At 39.4% G+C, this 25522-nt stretch overlaps 1 protein-coding gene across 1 annotated transcript in view; it reads left to right on the top strand.

Moving 5' to 3' along the window:
• The window catches only part of CRMP (Collapsin Response Mediator Protein), a 63225-nt gene that overhangs the window by 20882 nt on the left and 16821 nt on the right, over positions 1–25522 (top strand). Inside the window, 10 exon segments of the mRNA XM_070104519.1 lie at positions 539–561; positions 564–606; positions 609–633; positions 7841–7914; positions 8112–8222; positions 11546–11673; positions 12187–12366; positions 13854–13967; positions 20670–20902; positions 24780–25005. Of these exon segments, the coding sequence (XP_069960620.1) occupies positions 539–561; positions 564–606; positions 609–633; positions 7841–7914; positions 8112–8222; positions 11546–11673; positions 12187–12366; positions 13854–13967; positions 20670–20902; positions 24780–25005 (1157 nt within the window).

Below are 25522 nucleotides of genomic sequence, written 5' to 3'. Positions count from 1 at the left end.
ACAAGGGAACGGAAGAACAGGAGGAGAATGATTGAGGACGGGTTGCCTCTTTCTCCTCCTGTTCTTCAAGATTCTCCTTTGTATGGACTGATAAAATCGCTGTGTGGCTATTCTCAATAAGAACAGAGTGCACACGTGTTTATCAGATAAAATAGTGAAACTTATGTTCACCTCGGGGCCCTTCTCTTCAGGGGGGGACATTGCTCCCCAGTCGTACTCCGTTTCTGGTCTTCTTTCCATCTAGATTTCACAACTTTGCTGGGTTAAATTCTAAGCCCCCCTTTTTTCAGGGTTTGTCAAAGGGTTACCAGACCAATTGGGCATTATTACTCTCGTTTATCTTGCCAATGGGAAGTTGCTTTATTATCCCAGTTTTTTATATTTAGTCTATTATTTCCAAGCTTTATTAGGGCAATATTCTTCCTGAACCCCGGAAAAAGGTTTATTGTACTATCTAAAATACTTTACTAATAATTTTTTCATTTTATTGTAATAAAGTTAGCTGATTACTGCAGTTTGTTTATTTTTTGTGTTGCAGAGTGCCAGAACCGGCTCTTGATCCAAAAGGGGGCAGAGTCGTCAACGATGACATGATGCAAGATGCTGACGGGACATCGAGGATGGTCTTATTAAGTGGCACTTCAAATATTTATCTTTATCATCTTTAATTCCATCGTCATCATTTTCATTATCTTACTATCTTCTTTTACCTATCTTATCTTCATTTTCTCTGCACCATTTATATTATTATTATTTTTAGTTTTTATTTCTGTATTATGAGAACTGTCATATCTGAGTGCCTCTGTAAAGACAGTGATTGGAATGATAGTGAGTGGTTTTTTTTTTTTTTTTTTTTGGGGTTTACCTGCCTTGGTGGGAGATGGCCCACTTGTTAAAAAAAACCATTATAATAACACGGCGTGTTGTTATATTCATATTTACTAGTAATCATAATTTAGTTTTAAGACTGTCCAGAATGTCTTCATAGCAAGGACTTTCTATAGATTTACATATGTCAGTCATCCCAATTGTATAATACATACTGTACGCTATGAAGTAAAGTTTTAAATATATTTATACATACATAACATTGTGGAGGCAACTTTCCTCAACATGAATTCTTCCAGATAGTCTGGAGTTGTCTTACACACTTGTGTTTTTCTCCAGAATGCAACATTAAACATTACTGGCATTGTCTTATACAATTGTGTTTTCTGCAGAATACAACATTCCCGCAGCACTGGAGTTATCTTACATTTGCATTGCAAAATTCCCAGATCGACCCAGGGGAACACCCAGGTACCTCGTTTTACTGCTAAGTGAGCTGGGAGCAGGTGTAAGGCAAACCATCTTCATAATGGCCGAACATCTTATAGCTGGATCATGACATTGTGGAAACTGAAAAAAGCCATTTTGGCAAAATGGGTGTTCGTTGCTGGGTTGGTAGTGCACTCAGCTCCACACTGAGGTCCGTGGTTCGACCCCAGTCGGGGGGAAACATTAGGCGTGTTTCCTTAAGACACCTGCTGTCACTGTTCACCTAGCAGTAGTAGGCCTGGGTTTAGTTGCCTCAGGAAAGTAAAGATAAGTGTTGAGTCACAAGATATAAACAAACCATGGAATGAGTGGGTTTGTACCCCTGGCCAGTCGTTAACCATGACCAGCTGGCTGTGAGTTTAGGTAACTTGCACGTGGGTTCAGACCCCCGCGGCTCCATAATAAGAGTGTATTGGTGAAAGTAGAAGTGTCTGTGATTTACCTGCCATCTTGCATGTTCATGAAACAACAGAAGACTAGAAACCCTGCCAGAGTGACAAATATTTAACAAGCTTCAGTTTGCCAGTTGTATAAGAAGAGATGGTACCTCCTGTGGGTCCATGGTCTACCCTCCTGTAGGTCTGCAGTCTGTCCTCCTGTAGGTCCACAGTCTACCCTCCTGTAGGTTCACAGCCTACCTTGTGAGTCACAGCTTACTTCCTGTAGGTCCACAGCCTGTTCCAGTGCCTGGCCTGGTGACCACATGTAGTCTCCTATTAAAAAATCCAAAATGAGTACAGGTGCTCCTCAGCCGCGATCGTTGGACATGATATTCAACTTTATGATGGTGCGGCAGCGTTACTTTGGAGATGAAACTTAAGATAATTACCCAGCATGAGGAGGCAAGACCCTAACTTGTATTCATTTATTAACTTTTGAATACTGGTAGTATTTAGTTAGTCACAGTAATTATTTATTTATTTATTCAGTGACAGTACTGTAGTTACTTATTTTTTTATCATTCATATTAGACTTACGATATTTTGGCTTATGATATTTTTACTTATCAAATTTTTGTTCACTTTGTTATGGATAAACCATGAAAATCAAGTATTGTGTCTATATTCCACTGAGCAATTCCTGACCTTTGAGATAGAGGAAGATTTATATAGGTATGTATATATACTTTATATAAATCCTTAGGATTAACAAGAAATTCTCTCTGTATAAAGTTGGACTGCACTGTGTGAGTTCTGAAAAGATCTGTATATTTTCTCAAAATAACATTATATATATATACATATATATATATATATATATATATATATATATATATATATATATATATATATATATATATGTATGTAGGTAGTAGGTTGGTAGACAGCAACCACCCAGGGAGGTACTACCGTCCTGCCAAGTGAGTGTAAAACGAAAGCCTGTGATTGTTTTACATGATGGTAGGATTGCTGATGTCTTTTGTCTGTCTCATAAATATGCAAGATTACAGGCATGTCTTGCTACTTCTACTTACACTTAGGTCACACTACACATACATGTACACATTTATTTATACACACTCATCTGAGTTTTCTTTGATTTTATCTTAATAGTTCTTGGTCTTATTAATTTTCCTTTTATATCCATGGGGAAGTGGAATAAGAATCTTTCCTCCGTAAGCCATGCGTGTTGTAAAAGTCAACTAAAATGCCGGGAAACAATGGGCTAGTAACCCCTTTTCCTGTAAAGATTACTAAAAGAATAAGAAGAAGAAAATTGTCAAAGTGGGAAGTCTGAATGTGCGTGGATGTTGTGCAGATGATAAGAAAGAGATGATTGTGGATGTTATGAATGAGAAGCTGGATGTCCTGGCTTTAAGTGAAACAAAGCTGAAGGGGGTGGGAGAGTTTCAGTGGAGAGGAATAAATGGGATTAGGTCAGGGGTTTCAAATAGAGTTAGAGCTAAAGAAGGAGTAGCAATAATGTTGAAGGATAAGCTATGGCAGGAAAAGAGGGACTATAAATGTATTAATTCAAGGATTATGTGGAGTAAAATAAAGATTGGATGTGAAAAGTGGGTTATAATAAGCGTGTATGCACCTGGAGAAGAGAGAAGTGTAGAGGAGAGAGATTTTGGGAAATGTTGAGTGAATGCGTGGGGAGTTTTGAATCAAGTGTGAGAGTAATGGTGGTTGGGGATTTCAATGCTAAAGTGGGTAAAAATGTTATGGAGGGAGTAGTGGTAAATTTGGGGTGCCAGGGGTAAATGTAAATGGGGAGCCTTTAATTGAGCTATGTGTAGAAAGAAATTTGGTAATAAGTAATACATATTTTATGAAAAAGAGGGTAAATAAATATACAAGGTATGATGTAGCACGTAATGAAAGTAGTTTATTAGATTATGTATTGGTGGATAAAAGGTTGATGGGTAGGCTCCAGGATGTACATGTTTATAGAGGGGCAACTGATATATCGGATCATTATTTAGTTGTAGCTACAGTTAGATTAAGAGGTAGATGGGAAAAGGGGAAGGTAGCAACAACAAGTAAGAGGGAGGTGAAAGTGTATAAACTAAGGAAGTTCGGGCGAGATATAAGCGACTATTGGCAGAAAGGTGGGCCAATGCAAAGATGAGTAGTGGGGGGGTTGAAGAGGGTTGGAATAGTTTTAAAAATGCAGTATTAGAATGTGGGGCAGAAGTTTGTGGTTATAGGAGGGTGGGAGCAGGAGGAAAGAGGAGTGATTGGTGGAATGATGAAGTAAAGGGTGTGATAAAAGAGAAAAAGGTAGCTTATGAGAGGTTTTTACAAAGCAGAAGTGTTATAAGAAGAGCAGAGTATATGGAGAGTAAAAGAAAGGTAAAGAGAGTGGTGAGAGAGTGCAAAAGGAGAGCAGATGATAGAGTGGGAGAGGCACTGTCAAGAAATTTTAATGAAAATAAGAAAAAGTTTTGGAGTGAGATTAACAAGTTAAGGAAGACTAGAGAACAAATGGATTTGTCAGTTAAAAATAGGAGTAGGAGAGTTATTAAATGGAGAGTTAGAGGTATTGGGAAGATGGAGGGAATATTTTGAGGAATCTTTTAAATGTTGATGAAGATAGGGAAGCTGTGATTTCGTGTATAGGGCAAGGAGGAATAACATCTTGTAGGAGTGAGGAAGAGCCAGTTGTGAGTGTGGGGGAAGTTCGTGAGGCAGTAGGTAAAATGAAAGGGGGTAAAGCAGCTGGAACTGATGGGATCATGACAGAAATGTTAAAAGCAGGGGGGGATATAGTGTTGGAGTGGTTGGTACTTTTGTTTAATAAATGTATGAAAGAGGGGAAGGTACCTAGGGATTGGCAGAGAGCATGTATAGTCCCTTTATATAAAGGGAAAGGGGACAAAAGAGACTGTAAAAATTATAGAGGAATAAGCTTACTGAGTATACCAGGAAAAGTGTACGGTAGGGTTATAATTGAAAGAATTAGAGGTAAGACAGAATGTAGGATTGCGGATGAGCAAGGAGGTTTCAGAGTGGGTAGGGGATGTGTAGATCAAGTGTTTACATTGAAGCATATAAGTGAACAGTATTTAGATAAGGCTAAAGAGGTCTTTGTGGCATTTATGGATTTGGAAAAGGCGTATGACAAGGTGGATAGGGGGGCAATGTGGCAGATGTTGCAAGTGTATGGTGTAGGAGGTAGGTTACTGAAAGCAGTGAAGAGTTTTTACGAGGATAGTGAGGCTCAAGTTAGAGTATGTAGGAAAGAGGGAAATTATTTCCCAGTAAAAGTAGGCCTTAGACAAGGATGTGTGATGTCACCGTGGTTGTTTAATATACAGTGGACCCCCGGTTAACGATTTTAATCCGTGCAAGAGGGCTCATCGTTATGCGAAATAATCGTTATGCGAATGAATTTTCCCCATAAGAAATAATGGAAATAAAATTAATCCGTGCAAGACGCCCAAAAGTATGAAAAAAATTTTTTTTTACCACATGAAATGTTAATTTTAATACACACAAACTGAAAAAGGCATGCACAATTACATGACACTTACTTTTATTGAAGATCTGGTGATGATTGATGGGATGGGAGGAGGGGAGAGCATTATCTTCTTACTGTTTAGAAGGGGAATCCCCTTCCATTAGGACTTGAGGTAGCAAGTCCTTTTCTGGGGTTACTTCCCTTCTTCTTTTAATGCCACTAGGACCAGCTTGAGAGTCACTGGACCTCTGTCGCACAACAAATCTGTCCATAGAGCTCTGTACCTCCCGTTCCTTCAAGACTTTCCTAAAATGGGCCATAACATTGTCATTGAAATAGTCACAAGCACGGCTTGCAACAGCTGTGTCAGGGTGATTTTCATCTATAAAGGTTTGCAGTTCAACCCACTCTGCACACATTTCCTTAATCTTTGAAGTAGGCACAATGGATTCCACAACTGGCATAGGCTTCTCAGGGTTAGCCCCAAACCCTTCAAAATCTTTCTTAATTTCCATACTAATTCTCACCCTTTTTACCACAGGGTTGGCACTAGAAGCTTTCTTGGGGCCCATGGTCACTTATTTTCCAGAAACAGCACCGAAAATACTGTAATAATACGAAATATTCCGAGTGTATGCTTGGATGTTACCGCGGAGGCTGGCTGGTAAACAATGGGACGGAGCGGCACATGTGAGGCTGGCTGAGGGCACATTGGACGCGTCTCGGACGAAAATCGGTATGCGGGTTTTTAATCGGTATGCGGGGCAAAAATTTTGCGATAAAAGTAATCGTTATGCGGAAAAATCGCTATGCGATGCCATCGTTATGCGGGGGTCCACTGTATTTATAGATGGGGTTGTAAGAGAAGTAAATGCGAGGGTCTTGGCAAGAGGCGTGGAGTTAAAAGATAAAGAATCACACACAAAATGGGAGTTGTCACAGCTGCTCTTTGCTGATGACACTGTGCTCTTGGGAGATTCTGAAGAGAAGTTGCAAAGGTTAGTGGATGAGTTTGGGAATGTGTGTAAAGGTAGAAAGTTGAAAGTGAACATAGAAAAGAGTAAGGTGATGAGGGTAACAAAAAGATTTAGATAAAGAAAGATTGAATATCAGATTGGAGAGGAGAGAGTATGGAAGAGGTGAATGTTTTCAGATACTTGGGAGTGGACGTGTCAGCGGATGGATTTATGAAGGATGAGGTTAATCATAGAATTGATGAGGGAAAAAGAGTGAGTGGTGCACTTGAGGTATCTGTGGAGACAAAGAAACTTTATCCTATGGAGGCAAAGAGGGGAATGTATGAGAGTATAGTAGTACCAACACTCTTATATGGGTGTGAAGCTTGGGTGATAAATGTTGCAGCGAGGAGACGGTTGGAGGCAGTGGAGATGTCATGTTTGAGGGCAATGTGTGGTGTAAATATTATGCAGAAAATTCGGAGTGTGGAAGTTAGGAGAAGGTGCGGGATTAATAAAAGTATTAGTCAGAGGGCAGAAGAGGGGTTGTTGAGGTGGTTCGGTCATTTAGAGAGAATGGATCGAAAGTAGAATGACATGGAAAGCATATAAGTCTGTAGGGGAAGGAAGGCGGGGTAGGGGTCGGCCTAGGAAAGGGTTGGAGAGAGGGGGTAAAGGAGGTTTTGTGGGCAAGGGGCTTGGACTTCCAGCAAGCGTGCGTGAGCATGTTAGATAGGAGTGAATGGAGACGAATGGTACTTGGGACCTGACGATCTGTTGGAGTGTGAGCAGGGTAATATTTAGTGAAGGGATTCAGGGAAACCGGTTATTTTCATATAGTCGGACTTGAGTCCTGGAAATGGGAAGTACAATGCCTGCACTTTAAAGGAGGGGTTTGGGATATTGGCAGTTTGGAGGGATATGTTGTGTATCTTTATATGTGTATGCTTCTAAACTGTTGTATTCTGAGCACCTCTGCAAAAACAGTGATAATGTGCGAGTGTGGTGAAAGTGTTGAATGATGATGAAAGTATTTTCTTTTTGGGGATTTTCTTTCTTTTTTTTGGGTCACCCTGCCTCGGTGGGAGACGGCCGACTTGTTAAAAAAAAAAGAAAACATACATACATATACACAGTTTGCTTTTTGAGTTTTGAGATGGTGGTAGCACCTAATTCACAACTAAAAAAAAAACCAGGCAAGTTCAATCCCAGGCTGGGTGAGACATATGGGCAAGTCTCCAGGCACCTTATACCCTTGTTCACCTAGCAGTTAATGGGTAGCTGGGTTTTATGTGGTTCTTGTAGGTGGCATCTTGGGTAAGGCAAGAGATAGGAGCAAGTTTCCTGGCACCTGCTGCTCCTGTTCACATAGCAGTAAATAGGCACCTGGGCATTAGTCAACTGTAATGTTTGGCTTCCTGAGGGAGGGGGCCAAAGGACCCCAAAGGCAATAAGCCACATGGCTTGGCTTTTTATAGGTTATTAAGGGTTATCATTCTTCCAGGGTTAATAAATCCATCTTTTTTTTTTCACCTCTTACTTTAGGAGTAAAAAAATATCTACACATTTTTTCTATATCCTGTTCAGAATGTTATTGATTGTAATGCCCTCTCGATCACCTTGTTGTATTTGTAATTAATTCTGTATTCCTGTTTTTTCAGACAAGTTGGACTCAATCTCCACACCCCTGGTGGCACACGGGTGGTGGAGGCCAAAGGTCACCTGGTCATGCCAGGTCAGTAAGAGAGGTCAAGTCTTGTACTGGAGTTTAAGTTGACCTGTTGTTTAATATCTCTCACAGTTCTTTATTATCTCTCAAAATTCCTTCTCTCTCACAGTTCCAGTCATGGTATTATGACTTATTGTAAGCTTTAAATTGTTCCAGCTATGGTTATTGGCTCATTGCAAACTTGAGATTGTTTCTTCGAACAGGTGGCATTGACACCCACACTCACATGCAACTGCCATTCATGGGGACATTTGCTGTCGATGATTTCTATACAGGCACTCGTGCTGCCCTGGCTGGCGGCACTACCATGATCAGTAAGTGAAACTCTTAATAATAATAATAATTATAATCTTTTTTTCTGCAGATACATGATACAGTATACAAACCATAGCTGACGTCAGTGACTTACTATTTAGAAAGCCCCTTTTTAGGTAGATCATAAACCATACCCCGGCCAGGATTGAACCCGCGGTCATAGTCTCAAAACTCCAGCCCGTCGCGTTAGCCACTAGACCAGCTAGCCACAATAAGATTCATCCAACTAGGTATATTTTCTACACCATAGGAAGGTTAGCACAGACACCTCTGTGACCACAAATGCAAGTTTTTACAGACGAATCTCCAGCTAGCGTGGCCATGACGAACTCTAGCTCAAGTCCCTTCACTGCAGTCAACATGACTCAAGAAATCGTAATGACACGATTGCAAACAAACCAAACCCCCGGCCGGGATTGAACCCGCGGTCATAGAGTCTCAAAACTCCAGCCCGTCGCGTTAGCCACTAGACAAAAATTAGGTACCTGTAGAACAACCGCTGTGAAAAGAATAGTGAACTTCCAAGTGCTTTCATGATTTCTCACATTATCAGTTCCTTGATAATGTGAGAAATCACGACAGTGCTTCAAAGTTAATTATTCTTTTTACAGTGGTTGTTCTGCATATTATATCACCTGTTTACTGTGATCTTACTACACTGCTAGGTGAACAGTGACACCAGATGTCTTAAAGAAACATATCCTAATGTTTCTACCCATACCAGGGATCAAACCACAGACCTCAATGTGTGAGCTGAGTGCACTACCAACCCAGCTATTATTGCAGTCCAGTATAGCTTAGGACCTGTGAGACACCCATCACACCTGTATTATCATTATGGGGAAATGGGGAGCTCATGATGGTCATACAGCTCCTGGAAAATGAGAGGTAATGAGGTTTGATTCATGTAAGTGGAGAGGAGCTGATGCTTAGCCAGTTAATTGGTCAGCATCTGACAAAGAACCATTAGATGACACTTGTTCTATTTCCTGACAAACTAAACACCACCATCAACATTTTTTGGATGCCTCGATGTGAGCCAGTGCTTCAGGGGAGTGACTTGTGGCATTGTAATTAAGTTTATTTAGGTGGGAAGTACAGTGTCTGTACTCTAAAGGATGGTTTTGGAATACAGTGGTTTACGATATTTTTTCATTCCAGAAGTATGTTCAGGTGCCAGTACTGACCGAATTTGTTCCCATAAGGAATATTGTGAATTAGATTAGTCCATTTCAGGCCCCCAAACATACACGTACAAACGCACTTACATAAATGGTCGCATTGGGAGGCAATCGTAAAGCGGGGGTCCACTGTATTTGCTGTTTAGAGTGACATCTAAACTGTTATATCTATGCGTCTCTGGCAAGACAGCATTAGTATGAGTGATGGTTACAGCGTTTCCTTTTTAGGTCACCTTGCCTTGGTGGGTGACAAGGAATTGGAGCTAGCTTTCCCTTCCTTAAATCAGATCTGATAGCCTCCCGTTCTCCAGGCACTGCATGACTGCTATGGGTCTAGCATATCCCCATAAATAATAATGTCACAGTAAGGAGAGATGGATGTCTTGAGTCAGGTCCCAGGAAGAGTAGGCAGAGTAGTAGGTCAGTGTAGGGATTCATGTTGAAGGTTCAAAATATTTTTGAGGTGTGCATTATTGACATACGCACCAGGAGTGATTAATAGATTTTTTGGAACAGTACACCTGCAGAGCAGCAATTTTTATTACAATATTTTGTACAAGAATGGTATATAATACCAACAAAATGAAATTGAGACACATGTGAAATCTGGGTATCTTTATCGTAGACGTTTTGCCCTCCAGTGGCTTTATCAATACAAATTCTAGGACTTCAAGTTATGTCCTGGAATTTGTATTGATAAAGCCACTGGAGGGTGAAACGTCTACAATAAAGATACCCAGATGTCGCACATGTGTCTCAATTTCGACAATATTTTGCTTTATAGTCATAAGTGTCATAAGAGGCGACTAAAATGCCAGGAGCAAGGGGCTAATAACACCTTCATCTGTATAAATTATTAAATTTAAAAATAAAAACTTTTGTTTTTCTTTTTAGGTCACCCTGCCTCGGTGGGATACGGCCAGTTCATTGAAAAAAAAAATCTTATAAAAGCATTCCTTTTTTTTTTTCAAGAAAAAAAAAAAATTTTCTTTATGTAAAGCTTTATTAAATCTTAATGAATTGATCAAGTTTTATGCATAACAAAATGTTGTTACAACAAAATCTTCCTCTGTCTACACAGTATTTCTTTTACTCCATTCTGTGGGGATCTCGCCTTTGTACTGTATCCAAGTAGACTCATGACTGTTGAACACAAGATACATATCTCTCACACATAGGAGAGACAAGCTTATGACAACATTTTGGTCCACTCGGACCATTTATTAGTTTGTAAATGGTCCAAGTTGAACCAAAATGTCGTCAAAAGTTTCTCTTCTACGTGCGAGGTACTTGTGTATTATTCCAGTTGCGGTATTGTGCCTTTATTGTTCTTTGTTTAATACAAGGTGTGCAGTACCAGTGTAACCACTATGAATTATTATTTTCCTGGGAAGTGGTAAACCCAAAGGGTATGCAGCACCTTAGGAATCAGGTTCAGTTAAAGAAAAGGGAGGGTATGTCCAGTTCCTTGGCTCAAGAGCTGTTTGCCAGGATCAAGGCATCCTCTTGAAGGCATGTGTTTCATCAAATCTAAAGTGGTTGGACCTTATGGTCTGTAGTTGGTACATACAATGCACTCATCATTATTGTGTATTTTGATGGTGATTGTATGGAGTGAGTGGAGAATAGTGGTTTTTGAGAATTAACTTGCTGCTGGTGTGAGCAAAGTAACATCTGTGAGGCAGGGGCAGATCTACCATGAAAGTAATGAAGCTTAAGTTAAGGGCCCCTAATCCCAGAGGGGCCCCAGAAGCCACCTTAGTCCACATTGCTTAAAAATTCTGAGGCCACTGTATGAGAAGGGGCCCCCATAACAGTTCAAGCTTGAGGGCCCCTAAAATGTAGGTCTGCCACTTCTGTGAAGGGATTCAGAGAAATCAGCTAGCTGGATGTGAGCTCTAAAAGCCTGAAGTTTACTGTTTGCTCTGTGAAGGATAGAGAAAGTTTATTGCTTGTTCTCTGAAGGATAGATGAAGAATGTGGGTTGAATGGTCATTTGAATTTTAATATTTATGTATTAGTAGCAAGAAAGCTGTTGAATGAATGTCTTTGACTGTGCTTCTTTCTTTGGATCATTCTAAAATATGGCAAATGGCTATAGTATGTTAAAAACAATGATTTTTTTCAATTTCTACCCACAGTGGATTTTGCTCTGCCTCAGCGTGGAGAGTCACTGGTTGAGGCCTATCACCGCTGGCGTACGTGGGCCGACTCTAAAGTGTGTTGTGACTATTCCCTTCATGTCGGAGTTACATGGTGGTCAGACAAGGTGGGCTTTCGAATATTAACATTATATTCTAAGCTGTCGTATCTAGGCACATCTGCAGACAGTAATTATGTGTGAATGATGGTGGAAGTGTTGAATGATAGTGAAAGTGTTTCTTTCTCTTTTGGGTCACCTTGCCTTGGTGGGAGATGGCCAGCGTGTTGATTAGAAAAAAGTATTCTTTTAACAAGTGGAAAAGAATCTTTCTTCCATAAGCCATGTGTGTTGTAAGAGGCAACTGAAATGACAGGAACAAGGGGCTAGTAACACCTTCTCCTGTATAAATTACTAAATTTGAAAACAAAACTTTTGTTTTTCTTTTTAGGTCACCCTGCCTCAGTGGTATATGGCGAGTTTGTTGAAATAATAATTAAAAATCAATAATAACAACAGTGTCACATTGCTTGAGTTTATTGGGCTATTTTAGGGTAAATCTATGTACTGTAATATGCACTTAGAATTCTAAAAGGATCTTTAACATGCACTTGCAATACCAAAATGATCTTTGACATGCAGGTAGCGGAGGAGATGGAGGAACTGACAGAAGAACACGGGATCAACTCCTTCAAAATGTTCATGGCATACAAAGACACGTGGCAGCTAGGTGACGAAGATCTCCTGAAGTCACTGAAGAGATGCAAGGAACTAGGTGCTCTGGCTCAGGTACATGCTGAAAATGGTGACATCATTAAAGAGGTCAGTATATATGGTGTTATTGATCTAAAAGGTGAATATATCAGTATTCTAGTGTGAACTGTGTAATATAAAAATATTTAAGTATCTCAATCAGTAATTTTTTTGACTAGGTCACTTATCATAGTTAAGGTCAATCATGTGGTTATGGAAGATAAGATAGGATTTGTTGGGATTTTTAACCCAGAGGGTTAGCCACCCAAGATAACCTAAGAAAGTTATTGCATCATCGAGGGACTGTCAGTTTTATTTCCATTGTGGTCCTTCAATCTTGTCCCCCAGGATGCCAGCCACAACAGTTGACTGACTCCCAGGTGCTTACCTGCTGTTCGATGAACAGTGACAGCAGCTATAAGGAAAAATGTCCAATATGTCTACCCGTGCCAGGGATTGAACCCCGGACATTGAGTGTGAGGCAAGCGTATTGCCAGGCTCCTTGATATAGTGTATTTTTTGCATGTGTGATTGAAAACATACATTCAAAATTCAGTAATTCATACTGTGAAGGCCTTTTTACACTTGATTCAATTGTATATGTGCTGTTTCAGTTATATTTATTTGGTATCCACAGTTAACTGTGGCCCAAAATTAACCGTTAATTTTGCTTGATAATAGCCCCAAAGTGCAAAAGTAATGATGTTGGCAGTTCTTCAAAGCCTAATATATGCCATGAAGTGCTTCCCATCAGTGAAAAAGTGCTAATTCTCGACTTAATGTGCATAATTTACCAATTAAACTATCATAGGTATGTATATAAATAAAAAATGACTTGTACATAGCTTGCTACTATCCACAGTATCAGGTATCCAAGGTAGTTCTTGGAATGTATCCCCTGGGGATACAGGGGGGATTACTGTGCTCCTTCCTTGTGACAATAAGAGTAACTCTTATTCTTTTTAGACAACCATATTATAGTCGGTTACTACACACCGAGTAGCAGATTTTGCTACAACATTAAAAATCTTTCAGCTCATCACTGATGGGAGAACACATGGATAGAGTAGCCTTGTAGTTAAAATTTACATGTAATGCAAATTGTATTGGTATACACAATACACATGTACTATTAAACCAGGGAATGGATGGGGTTTGAACCCATGGTATGTGGGTCCTAAAATTTGCAGGCCAGTTTTAGGACTCACTTGTCATGGGTTCAGACCCCACCTGTTCTGTGGTTTGTTTGCAAGTGTGTTGTTGGAATTTCGTGAGACAAATATACTTTATAAGTACATGTATATGTATAGAGTGTCTGCTCTCTAAAGGAGAGGTTTGAAATATTTGCTGTTTCGAGGGACATCTAAACTGTTGTATCTGCGTGCTTCTGGCAAGACAATGATGGTCTGAATGATGGTGAAAGTGTTTCTTTTTTGGGTCATCCTGCCTCAGTGGGAGATGACTAGTGTGTTGAAAAAAAATATTAAGCTTAAGAAATTACTTGATTGTTGGTACTGTAGTTAAAAATAAAGTGGTGGTGGTACTTTTATTTTCAGAATTGTAGGAAACTTCTCTCCATGGGCATCACTGGGCCAGAAGGTCATGAGTTGAGTCGGCCAGAAGAAGTCGAGGCAGAGGCAACCAACAGAGCTTGTGTCTTGGCCAATCAGGTGTGTTTCAAGCAAAATCTGAAATCTTAATGAGGATAATGTATATGGTCTTCCCAAATAATTTCTGCCTTTCCCACACTTATCATAGATGTACAGGTAAAACACTATAAACATTACCTCTCGGTTCACAGCAGGATTAGAACCTACACACTGCATCAAAGTATGTAGTACTTATGCCACTTCAATCTGGATCTAGGTGAGTGGCGTAAGTACTACGTACTCTGATGCAGAGTGTGTAGGTTTGAATCCTGCTGTGAACTGAGAGATAACATTTGTAAATAATTTTGCCCGCTTGCAAATTGTTAAGGTACTATAGTACTATGTATTGTATCATAGTTTATGTAATTTCTACTTTATAAATTCTGCAGACTAGAGAGTAGTTTAATCTTTGTAAAGTTTCTGTTAGTCTCCAAGAAGCACCATCCTAGCCACCAAAAGTTCTTATTGTTATGTTTAGTACACGATCAGGATCACAAATACAGTTGTATAGTTTACGCAGCAGAGGTGATTATTCTACAGTGATCACTTGATTTTATGTGAGTTAACTGTATGAAAATTCACCATTATGTGATGCCACACATTTTTCCATTCTCTATGTGAGACATAAATTTCCTTTATGACATCAGAGCATTTCTCAGACTGTGCACAGCTGTGCCAGAGATTGTCAAGAGGGTTCTTGTAACTACAAGTTAAATATTGATGGACCATGCATAAAGTAAGGCACACTTGTACAACCAAGCACCAAAAGTTTAGATGGTTTGGGGTCCCAATACCATAGTTCTAAAGAGAAAGACACAAATGCAGTAAACAGTAAGTCTGCGACTTACAAACACATTGAGGACTTGCTGAATTGTGTATAATATTCATAATACATGAAGTCGTCAACTTACAAACACATTGGGGGCCTTCTGTAGTGTGTATAATTATGATATGCACAATAATTATAGGTAGTAAGTTGGTAGACTTCACTCCTATCAAACACGCTCACGCATGCCTGCTGGAAGTCCAAGCCCCTCGCACACAAAACCTCCTTTACCCCCTCTCTCGGCCTAGGAAAGGTTGGAGAGAGGGGGGTAAAGGAGGTTTTGTGTGCGAGGGGCTTGGACTTCCAGCAGGCATACGTGAGCGTGTTTGATAGGAGTGAATGGAGACAAATGGTTTTTAATATTTGACGTGCTGTTGGAGTGTGAGCAAAGTAACATTTATGAAGGGGTTCAGGGAAACCGGCAGGCCGGACTTGAGTCCTGGAGATGGGAAGTACAGTGCCTGCACTCTGAAGGAGGGGTGTTAATGTTGCAGTTTAAAAACTGTAGTGTAAAGCACCCTTCTGGCAAGACAGTGATGGAGTGAATGATGGTGAAAGTTTTTCTTTTTCGGGCCACCCTGCCTTGGTGGGAATCGGCCAGTGTGATAAAAAAAAAAAAAAAAAAAAAAAAAGTTGGTAGACAACAACCACCCAGGGAGGTACTACCATCCTGCCAAGTGAGTGTAAAACAAAAGCCTGTAATTGTTTTACATGATGGTAGGGTTGCTGATGTCCTTTTTTCTGTCTCATAAACATGCAAGATTTCAGGTACGTCTTGCTACTTCTACTTACACTTAGGTCACACTACACATACATGTACAAGCATATATATATACACACACTCCTCTGGGTTTTCTTCTATTTTCTTTCTAGTTCTTGTTTATTTCCTCTTATCTCCATGGGGAAGTGGAACAGAATTCTTCCTCTGTAATCCATGTGTGTCATAAGAGGTGACTAAAATGCCAGGAGCAAGGGGCTGGTAACCCCTTCTCTTGTATATATTACTAAATGTAAAAGGAGAAACTTTCGTTTTTCCTTTTGGGCCACCCCGCCTCAGTGGGATACAACCGGTGTGTTGAAAGAAAAGACGAAAGACACTCAATAATGATATTATACACAGTAATGATATAATATTCTACACAGTAATGATATAATATTCTACACAGTAATGATATAATATTATACACAATAATGATATTATACACAATAATGATATACAGAATGCGATCCTTTATTGACTACACAGTCAGTAAAGTGAAACATAGTCAATAAAATATCGCATTATACTGCATTTGTGCCTGTTTTTCCAGCATGTCGGTATTTTATACCATTTATCTCCACCATAGTTCCAAACCTGTTATTCATCTAAGGAAAATTTCGTGGAATGAATTCCTACACAAAACATTAAGGTACAAGTCAACGAGGATCATAATAATACCCGAGAACAACAAAAATATTTCCACTCCAGAGGCAGACTGGCCATACAGGCATTTGGGCAGTGCCCGGCAGGCCGCTGGGCTGGGTAAAAGAAAAATAGTTGAAAAAATAGCCGCTGCATAAAGATTGAAACAAAAATGGAACATGCCATAGCTGAGCAGTGACAACACGCCTCTGTCCTTCAGCAGTTAACGAGCTAACCTGATAGGTTACGGATGCTCGGGCCAGTTCTAAGACCCAATCTGCTTCTGTTCTGCTCTGACAAAGTAAGATTTTACTTTTCGGTGCCTGACTGTATTGTAGAAGTTAACATAATGTATTATAGCTTATCAAAGCTTTATCCCTTGGATGACATTGATAATGGGTTGGGTGAACGTTTTTTAGTGGGTTTGAGAAAGACCTACCAAGTATGGGCCAGTAGGCTTACTGCAGTGTTCCTCCTTTCTTATGTTCTTATTTCTATATCTTTAGTCTTCCAGTAGTTTTAAAATTTATTTGGTTCATCTAACTTGTTTTAATTTTATGTAAAAATCTGTTTGGCTTTTATTTTTTAATTTTCTTTGATTTTATATTAATTTTGTGTTTATCTCATTATTTACATAGAGACTGATTTGTTTGTATCAGTGTGGAGATGTTGCAACTGCAGGATAGTGTGATGTCAGTAGACTTCTGGCAGGAGTGACTGAATAATGGTGTTTTTTTTTTATTTTTATTATCACACCGGCCGATTCCCACCAAGGCAGGGTGGCCCGAAAAAGAAAAACTTTCACCATCATTCACTCCATCACTGTCTTGCCAGAAGGGTGCTTTACACTACAGTTTTTAAACTGCAACATTAACACCCCTCCTTCAGAGTGCAGGCACTGTACTTCCCATCTCCAGGACTCAAGTCCGGCCTGCCGGTTTCCCTGAATCCCTTCATAAATGTTACTTTGCTCACACTCCAACAGCACGTCAAGTATTAAAAACCATTTGTCTCCATTCACTCCTATCAAACACGCTCACGCATGCCTGCTGGAAGTCCAAGCCCCTCGCACACAAAACCTCCTTTACCCCCTCCCTCCAACCCTTCCTAGGCCGACCCCTACCCCGCCTTCCTTCCACTACAGACTGATACACTCTTGAAGTCATTCTGTTTCGCTCCATTCTCTCTACATGTCCGAACCACCTCAACAACCCTTCCTCAGCCCTCTGGACAACAGTTTTGGTAATCCCGCACCTCCTCCTAACTTCCAAACTACGAATTCTCTGCATTATATTCACACCACACATTGGCCTCAGACATGACATCTCCACTGCCTCCAGCCTTCTCCTCGCTGCAACATTCATCACCCACGCTTCACACCCATATAAGAGCGTTGGTAAAACTATACTCTCATACATTCCCCTCTTTGCCTCCAAGGACAAAGTTCTTTGTCTCCACAGACTCCTAAGTGCACCACTCACTCTTTTTCCCTCATCAATTCTATGATTCACCTCATCTTTCATAGACCCATCCGCTGACACGTCCACTCCCAAATATCTGAATACGTTCACCTCCTCCATACTCTCTCCCTCCAATCTGATATTCAATCTTTCATCACCTAATCTTTTTGTTATCCTCATAACCTTACTCTTTCCTGTATTCACCTTTAATTTTCTTCTTTTGCACACCCTACCAAATTCATCCACCAATCTCTGCAACTTCTCTTCAGAATCTCCCAAGAGCACAGTGTCATCGGCAAAGAGCAGCTGTGACAACTCCCACTTTGTGTGTGATTCTTTATCTTTTAACTCCACGCCTCTTGCCAAGACCCTCGCATTTACTTCTCTTACAACCCCATCTATAAATATATTAAACAACCACGGTGACATCACACATCCTTGTCTAAGGCCTACTTTTACTGGGAAAAAATTTCCCTCTTTCCTACATACTCTAACTTGAGCCTCACTATCCTCGTAAAAACTCTTCACTGCTTTCAGTAACCTACCTCCTACACCATACACTTGCAACATCTGCCACATGGCCCCCCTATCCACCCTGTCATACGCCTTTTCCAAATCCATAAATGCCACAAAGACCTCTTTAGCCTTATCTAAATACTGTTCACTTATATGTTTCACTGTAAACACCTGGTCCACACACCCCCTACCTTTCCTAAAGCCTCCTTGTTCATCTGCTATCCTATTCTCCGTCTTACTCTTAATTCTTTCAATTATAACTCTACCATACACTTTACCAGGTACACTCAACAGACTTATCCCCCTATAATTTTTGCACTCTCTTTTATCCCCTTTGCCTTTATACAAAGGAACTATGCATGCTCTCTGCCAATCCCTAGGTACCTTACCCTCTTCCATACATTTATTAAATAATTGCACCAACCACTCCAAAACTATATCCCCACCTGCTTTTAACATTTCTATCTTTATCCCATCAATCCCGGCTGCCTTACCCCCTTTCATTTTACCTACTGCCTCACGAACTTCCCCCACACTCACAACTGGCTCTTCCTCACTCCTACAAGATGTTATTCCTCCTTGCCCTATACACGAAATCACAGCTTCCCTATCTTCATCAACATTTAACAATTCCTCAAAATATTCCTTCCATCTTCCCAATACCTCTACCTCTCCATTTAATAACTCTCCTCTCCTATTTTTAACTGACAAATCCATTTGTTCTCTAGGCTTTCTTAACTTGTTAATCTCACTCCAAAACTTTTTCTTATTTTCAACAAAATGGTGTATGTACTGTATTTCCTTCTTTGGGTCACCCTCCTTAGGCAGGAGGAAACTGTTTGGGTAAAAAAAAAAATGCTTGGATTAGTGTCAGACATTGATGAGCAAGAAGCCAATTGGATAGAAATATTAAACACAGGTGAAAGAAATGTTATATGTTTTGGTCTTCGACATAGACTATCTTCACCTGAAGACAGTCTCTGATTGCCGCTGAAATATACACCTCTCATGTACATCACTGGCAAACTATACAAAAAATATGTGAATAAGACACACTGTGCGGTATATGGTGGATAAAACATCTCAATAATACCATGAACTGCACAAAGGATGGGTTTGAGATATTTGCTGTTGAGAGTGACATCTAAACTGTCATATCTGCATGCCTCTGTCAGACAGTGATAGTGTGAATGATAGTGAGAGAGATGCCTGATGTGTTAAAAAAAATATTAATATGTATATAGGTAATGTAGTTTACATGTAATAAAATATTGTTAGGCACAAGAGAAAGCCAATGACATGCAGTGCATTTCTGGCAGGAAGAGTAGAGTACCTCTAATTTCTTGGGTTGAGAGCCCTTCCCTCTCATCAAGGTGTTTACCTTGACGGATGGGGAAGAGGTTGTGGTGTTGAGGAACATCACTAGAAAATGGGAAGTCACAGCTGGTGTAGCATATAAGTAACTTTAGTACATACCAGTAGGTCAGAAGACTTGTAATTTTTATGGATTTTCAGTTAATTTGGGTAAAATCCAGCTTTCATTCAGCTTTTAAGGCTTGAGTTTCAAGTGGTCATATTTAATATACGGAAGGTGGAATTAAATATAAAATACAAACATAAGCTATATCTAATATTGATAAATGATAATCCTTATTTCCATAAAGTATGTAAGTGATACAGGATTAGCTAACATAATTGGAAAACTCAGTAGAAAGCCTTTGGTTATGCAGAGCATTTTGGTAACCCTTAACATTAACTTATATACAGTCATGTTTAATTATGTAGTGCATAATTAGTGGCTTTGTTTTTTGCCTATTATATTCTTGTTTCTACCCAGGTATCTCCATTATCTGTATACTCATAGAAATATAGCATTATTATTATTAATATAGTGTAAGAAGGAGGGCTGTATGAAGGTGATGGTGTTTAGATGTTTGAGAAGATTGTGTGTGAAGGAACTAGAGGAGGAGGAAGATAGGAGAGAGAAAGAGGGCACAGCAGGAGTGTGTGTACCTGAGACCTGAGGACTGCCACCAGGAGGTCTGGTCAAGGACTGTGCTGTGAGGGCATTGAACCTCAGAATGACCTCCAGGTAGACCTCTGAGTGGAAGATGCCTGCTGCATTTGGTCTTCCAGTGAGCACCTGAGGAGTTCCACAACTTAAATTTCCATACATCTTTTAATTATGCACATAATGGGTAATGTCCTCAACAAAACTGTACCAATAAATAAATTAGAAAAATGTGGTGTGGTAGGAGAAAAAATACTCTAATAACTTATCAGAGAAATCTCAGATTTTTCTCTAGAAACTGCTTTATTTATTGGTATTTCTCAAGAGACTGTAAACAGTGTGTGTGTCCATGGGAGAGCAATCTTGAGAGAAAAATTATGAGAGTGATAGGGAAAAGATTACAGTGTACTGTGAGAGTACTTACCTTTCTTGATCAAGCCATATTTAGTTTTCTATTAGTTGTTTTTTCACTTTTATGATATGTTTCTATTTACTTTTCACTTCTTAGGTTGGATGTCCTCTATATGTAGTGCATGTTATGTCAAAGAGTGCTGCTGATGTAATTTCCAGTAGGCGAAAGCAAGGCAGCATTGTGTTCGGTGAGCCCATTGCTGCCTCACTGGGGACTAATGGTACACACTACTGGCACAAGTGCTGGAGGCACGCAGCTGCTCATGTGATGGGTCCTCCCCTTAGATCTGATCCAGAAACACCCAAATACCTCATGGATCTGTTGGCAAAGTATGTTAATGATTATTATTATTTTTCTTGTATTTTGGCAGTTTTTTTTATTCCTTGTTCATCATTAGCACATCGCTAGGAGAATTTAGGACTATTTTTGTTGTCTCGTTCTAGCTGGAGTAGACAGACTAACCGCACCATTAACTTTGCCTTTATCTCTACCCTATACTATGATCTTCCTTTATAGATTCTTTACCCGTAGTGTCTATCATGGAAAGTCTATTTCAGGTTGGGTGTCCTCTTTATATTTGCAATGTTACGAGCATATCAGCAGCTTCAGCTCTTGGAGAAAATCTTCGAAGAGGCACACTGGTATGGGGTGAGACCATTGTTGCTGCCCTGGGAACTGACGGTTCCCACTACTACAACCCTTGCTGGCAACATGCAGCTGGTCATGTCATGTCACCCCCTCTGCGTAATGACCCCAGAACTCCCAACTTACTCATGGAGCTTTTGAATGCGTAAGACTGTCATTAGAAACCGAGGAATCTTAATTTGCTTGAATTATTTTTAGTTGAATGCTTTTTTTTTATACCCACCTGCTTGTTATCCACACTAGTTAAGTAATAACTACAATATATTGTATTGTGAATTATTCCTACTAAAGTGAACCCCTCCCTCACCCCCCTTCACTATTTTAAAATAAGTACGTAAAATATTTGCACGTCATATTGCAGTAAATATTTGGTCGACATAGTTACACTTAAATAGGTAATTCATTGAGATGTTTATAGTGTTGACAGGAATCAAAATTAACTAGTAGCCTTATTGGTGGTGATTGTCTGTCAGTGGGAGCACACTGTGAGGTGATTAAATAGGTGCATGCACACTGTAAGGTGATACACAGGTCTGTGCAATGTGTGGTGATACACAGTGTGCACACACTGCTTTTTCCCCAGCAACAGTTGGTTTTTGTAGCACTGGACATTGCACTACTGTCATCATTTGATATTTAAGCTCTGCACATCACACCACTACTACCCAGTGTTTAATTCTTCACTCTGCACCACCACTTGGTGTTTAATTCTTCACTCTACACCATCACCACTTTAGTGTTATCCACTGCACTACCACCAATTAACATTTTACCTTCACACTAAACCAGTACCACTTGCATTCCACACTTTGTTTTTCCTATCCAATACACCTCTCATGTATTCATTTATTTCTATATTTTCTTATCCTTCATCATTTTTTCTTCTACTACTAGCATATACAGTGGAGACTCGGTATACGACCTTAACTCATTCCAGAAGGCTGTTCAAATGCCGCTCTGTTTGAGTATCGATCAAGTTCTTCCCAACCAATTTTCTGTTTGTCTAGCTGTTACCACTAATCGGTGTAGGCCCCATGGTGACTTATTTATACAAATTATACTAAAAAACACCAAAATGCGAAGAAACATGAAATAGTTTACAGCGAAGTTCTGGCAGGTCGTATTTGTTTGGTCAAGTGCTGAGCTGGTCGTATACCAAGGTTCCACTATACAGTGGACCCCCGCCTTACAATATAATTTCATTCCAGAAGTGTGTTCAGGTGCCGTTACCGAACGAATTTGTTCCCATAAGGAATATTGTGAATTAGATTAGTCTGTTTCAGACCCCCAAAAATACACGTACAAAAGCACTTGCATAAATACACTTCATAATTGGTCACATTGGAAGCTGATCGTAAGGCAGGTGTCCACTGTACTTGCACATGTTCCAATTTTTTTTTTGCATATAAGTGGTGATTGTTTCGGTGATGTTTTGATAAAATCTGCATGTAAGATTCATCAAGTGTATTTCAAATCTTGCCAAAAAATCTTAAACTTATCCAAATTATTTTAATGTCTCCAGGATTCTGCATGAGTAAATTTACCTCCAAGAAAATTTCCAGTGGGAATTGGAATGAGATGAAATTAGATGAAATTCAAGCATTCGTGCATGTAAATATTAATCGTAATTTTGTTAAAAAATGGGATATGTAACAAAAATTATTTTCCATACTCAGAAATGCATTTAATTCATCAGTTCTGTGTACATTTTATACATGTATACAAAATTGTATCACGAGAGCACTTTGTTGGTATATCCAGTTTGAAGAATTTTACGTCACTGTACTATAGATCCTTACACAATACACAAATAACGGTATTACAGTGGACCCCCGGTTAACGACATTTTTTCATTCCAGAAGTATGTTCAGGTGCCAGTACTGACCGAATTTGTTCCCATAAGGAATATTGTGAAGTAGATTAGTCCATTTCAGACCCCCAAACATACACGCACAAATGCACTTACATAAATACACTTACATAATTGGTTGCATTGGGAGGTGATCGTTAAGCGGGGGTCCACTGTATATACCATTCTTGTACTACTACTACCACCACCTCTTCCTGCCTATATATAGCCGTCCTGCCCCACTTCTGGTTAGTGTGACTTTGTAAATGGTCCAAGTCGGACCGAAACGTCGTCGTAAGCTTCTCTCTTTTATGTGCGGGTTATTTGTGTATCGTTCCAGTCACGGTATTGTGCCTTTTTTGTTATCTATAGATCCTTGTTGAACTTCCCAAAATACAGTGGACCCCCGGTTAACGAACTTTTTTCATTCCAGTAGTATGTTCAGGTGCCAGTACTGACCGAATTTTTTCCCATAAGGAATATTGTGAAGTAGATTAGTCCATTTCAGACCCCCAAACATACACATACAAACGCACTTACATAAATACACTTACATAATTGGTCGCATTTGGAGGTGATCGTTAAGCGGGGGTCCACTGTACTATGAGTTTTATACATGGGAGAAACTTACGACAACGTTTCGGTCCAACTTGGACCATTAACTATTCACACTAACATGGGAAGATAAGGGAGCCAGTATATACGTAACCATTTAATGATCCAAGTCAGACCGTAACATTGCCATACGTTTTTCTTGTATGTGCTGGTTATTTGTGTAGTGTTCCCATCACTGTATTGTGCCTTTTCATTCTTTGAGTTTTATAGGTTAAATGGTTCAAGACCTTCACTGTTGTTGTTGTTGAAAATTTAGCAGCAGTGAACTGAATTGCTTACTGCTGATATTATTTGTACTGTATGTTCAGTGCAGTATATACGTACTTGTATACAGGTTTCCTTTCACTGTACAACATTTCTTTATGTGAATTTAATATGCATTATGCCATTGTAATCAGTAGTTCTGGTTGTGCAGTGTTCATTAACATTATGTGATTGTTGCAGTTTGCAAATTGTATTAGAGATTCTTGTAGAGAATTAAGTGTTGATGAGTTTTTTGAGTTGTGTGGACCACATAGCACTTGCAGCATCTGTATACAGTATATGCGAATGTTTTTTATTTTTTCCTATGAGCTTTTGAAAATGCAGCAGTTGAATTTCATGCTTATAAGCTGTAGCCTTTTTCAGTATAAAATTTAAATACATTCCTGGAATTGTATATATAAAGGAGGGCCATAAGTTTTGAGGTGTGTTGCTGGTGTTCCATCTTACAAGCAAGTTGTCTGTGTAGAAAACATTAGTACAAAGTGCATGTTTATAATTCACACATTTTTGTACTGCAGCTTGGCAGTTGTAAAATTGTAATAAGCTACTAGGTGCCCAGTTTGTAACTGCTGATGTATATAACATGGGGCATTTGTAAGGTGTGGACTCCTGTATATTCTGTCTTTAAGAATACGCCAGAAAAATGTGGCAGATATTTCCGAAAACTGTGAAATACAACTGCTTCTTTTTGGTATTCTTAGAACATAATGCATCACCTGATATGAATGGCCAGCATTTCAGTTAATTACACCGAATGACATATTGTATTTACTTGTATAATATGTAGTTTAACCTTATAATCTTAAACTCTAACCTGACTCTTGTATTTACAGTGGTGACCTTCAGACCACTGGTACAGACAACTGCACCTTCTCAGCTTCCCAGAAAGCTCTAGGCAAGGATGACTTCACCAAGATCCCTAATGGTGTGAATGGCGTAGAAGATCGAATGTCAATCATCTGGGAAAATGGTGTGGTATCAGGGAAAATGGACCCTTGCAGATTTGTAGCAGTCACATCCACAAATGCTGCAAAGATCTTTAATATTTATCCCAAAAAGGCAAGTACTGTACAATACCTTAACACTAATACTAAAGAAGAATAAAAGTTGAACGATTCACTATTAATCAGTTTGGAGAAGCTGCTGTAGATAACATTTCTATCTCTCCTGTGGGTAACACAGGAGAGGACAAACTGATATGTTACCCACAGAATCCTTTCTCAAATGTGAGCACTGAGGCTACTATACTTAATCATTATAACTGCAACAAATTTTATTTTATTCAATATTGGATTATTCTGAATAGCCGAAGTACACTTCATGAAGTATTGGCCAGTATCCATCGTAAACTATACTCATTTGTAGACTTTGGATTGATCCATATTTATGGATCACGTTTGCATGCCTTATGAAGTTTTCCACAATTCATTCAGACCTATTGTATTCATTAGTTGAAAAAATCAAAATTAAAATAATTTTCACTGCACCACCCTAGCAAAAATATTTAAAATTATTATAAGGCAGTACAGTATAATGAAAAAAGTAAAATTGTGGTGATTTTATTCAGTTTATTGTT

This window comes from Cherax quadricarinatus, chromosome 92, assembly GCF_038502225.1.
Source record: "Cherax quadricarinatus isolate ZL_2023a chromosome 92, ASM3850222v1, whole genome shotgun sequence".
NCBI lineage: Eukaryota > Metazoa > Arthropoda > Malacostraca > Decapoda > Parastacidae > Cherax > Cherax quadricarinatus.
Note: the sequence above shows the minus strand (reverse complement) of the source record. Positions and strands in the feature narration are given on the sequence as shown.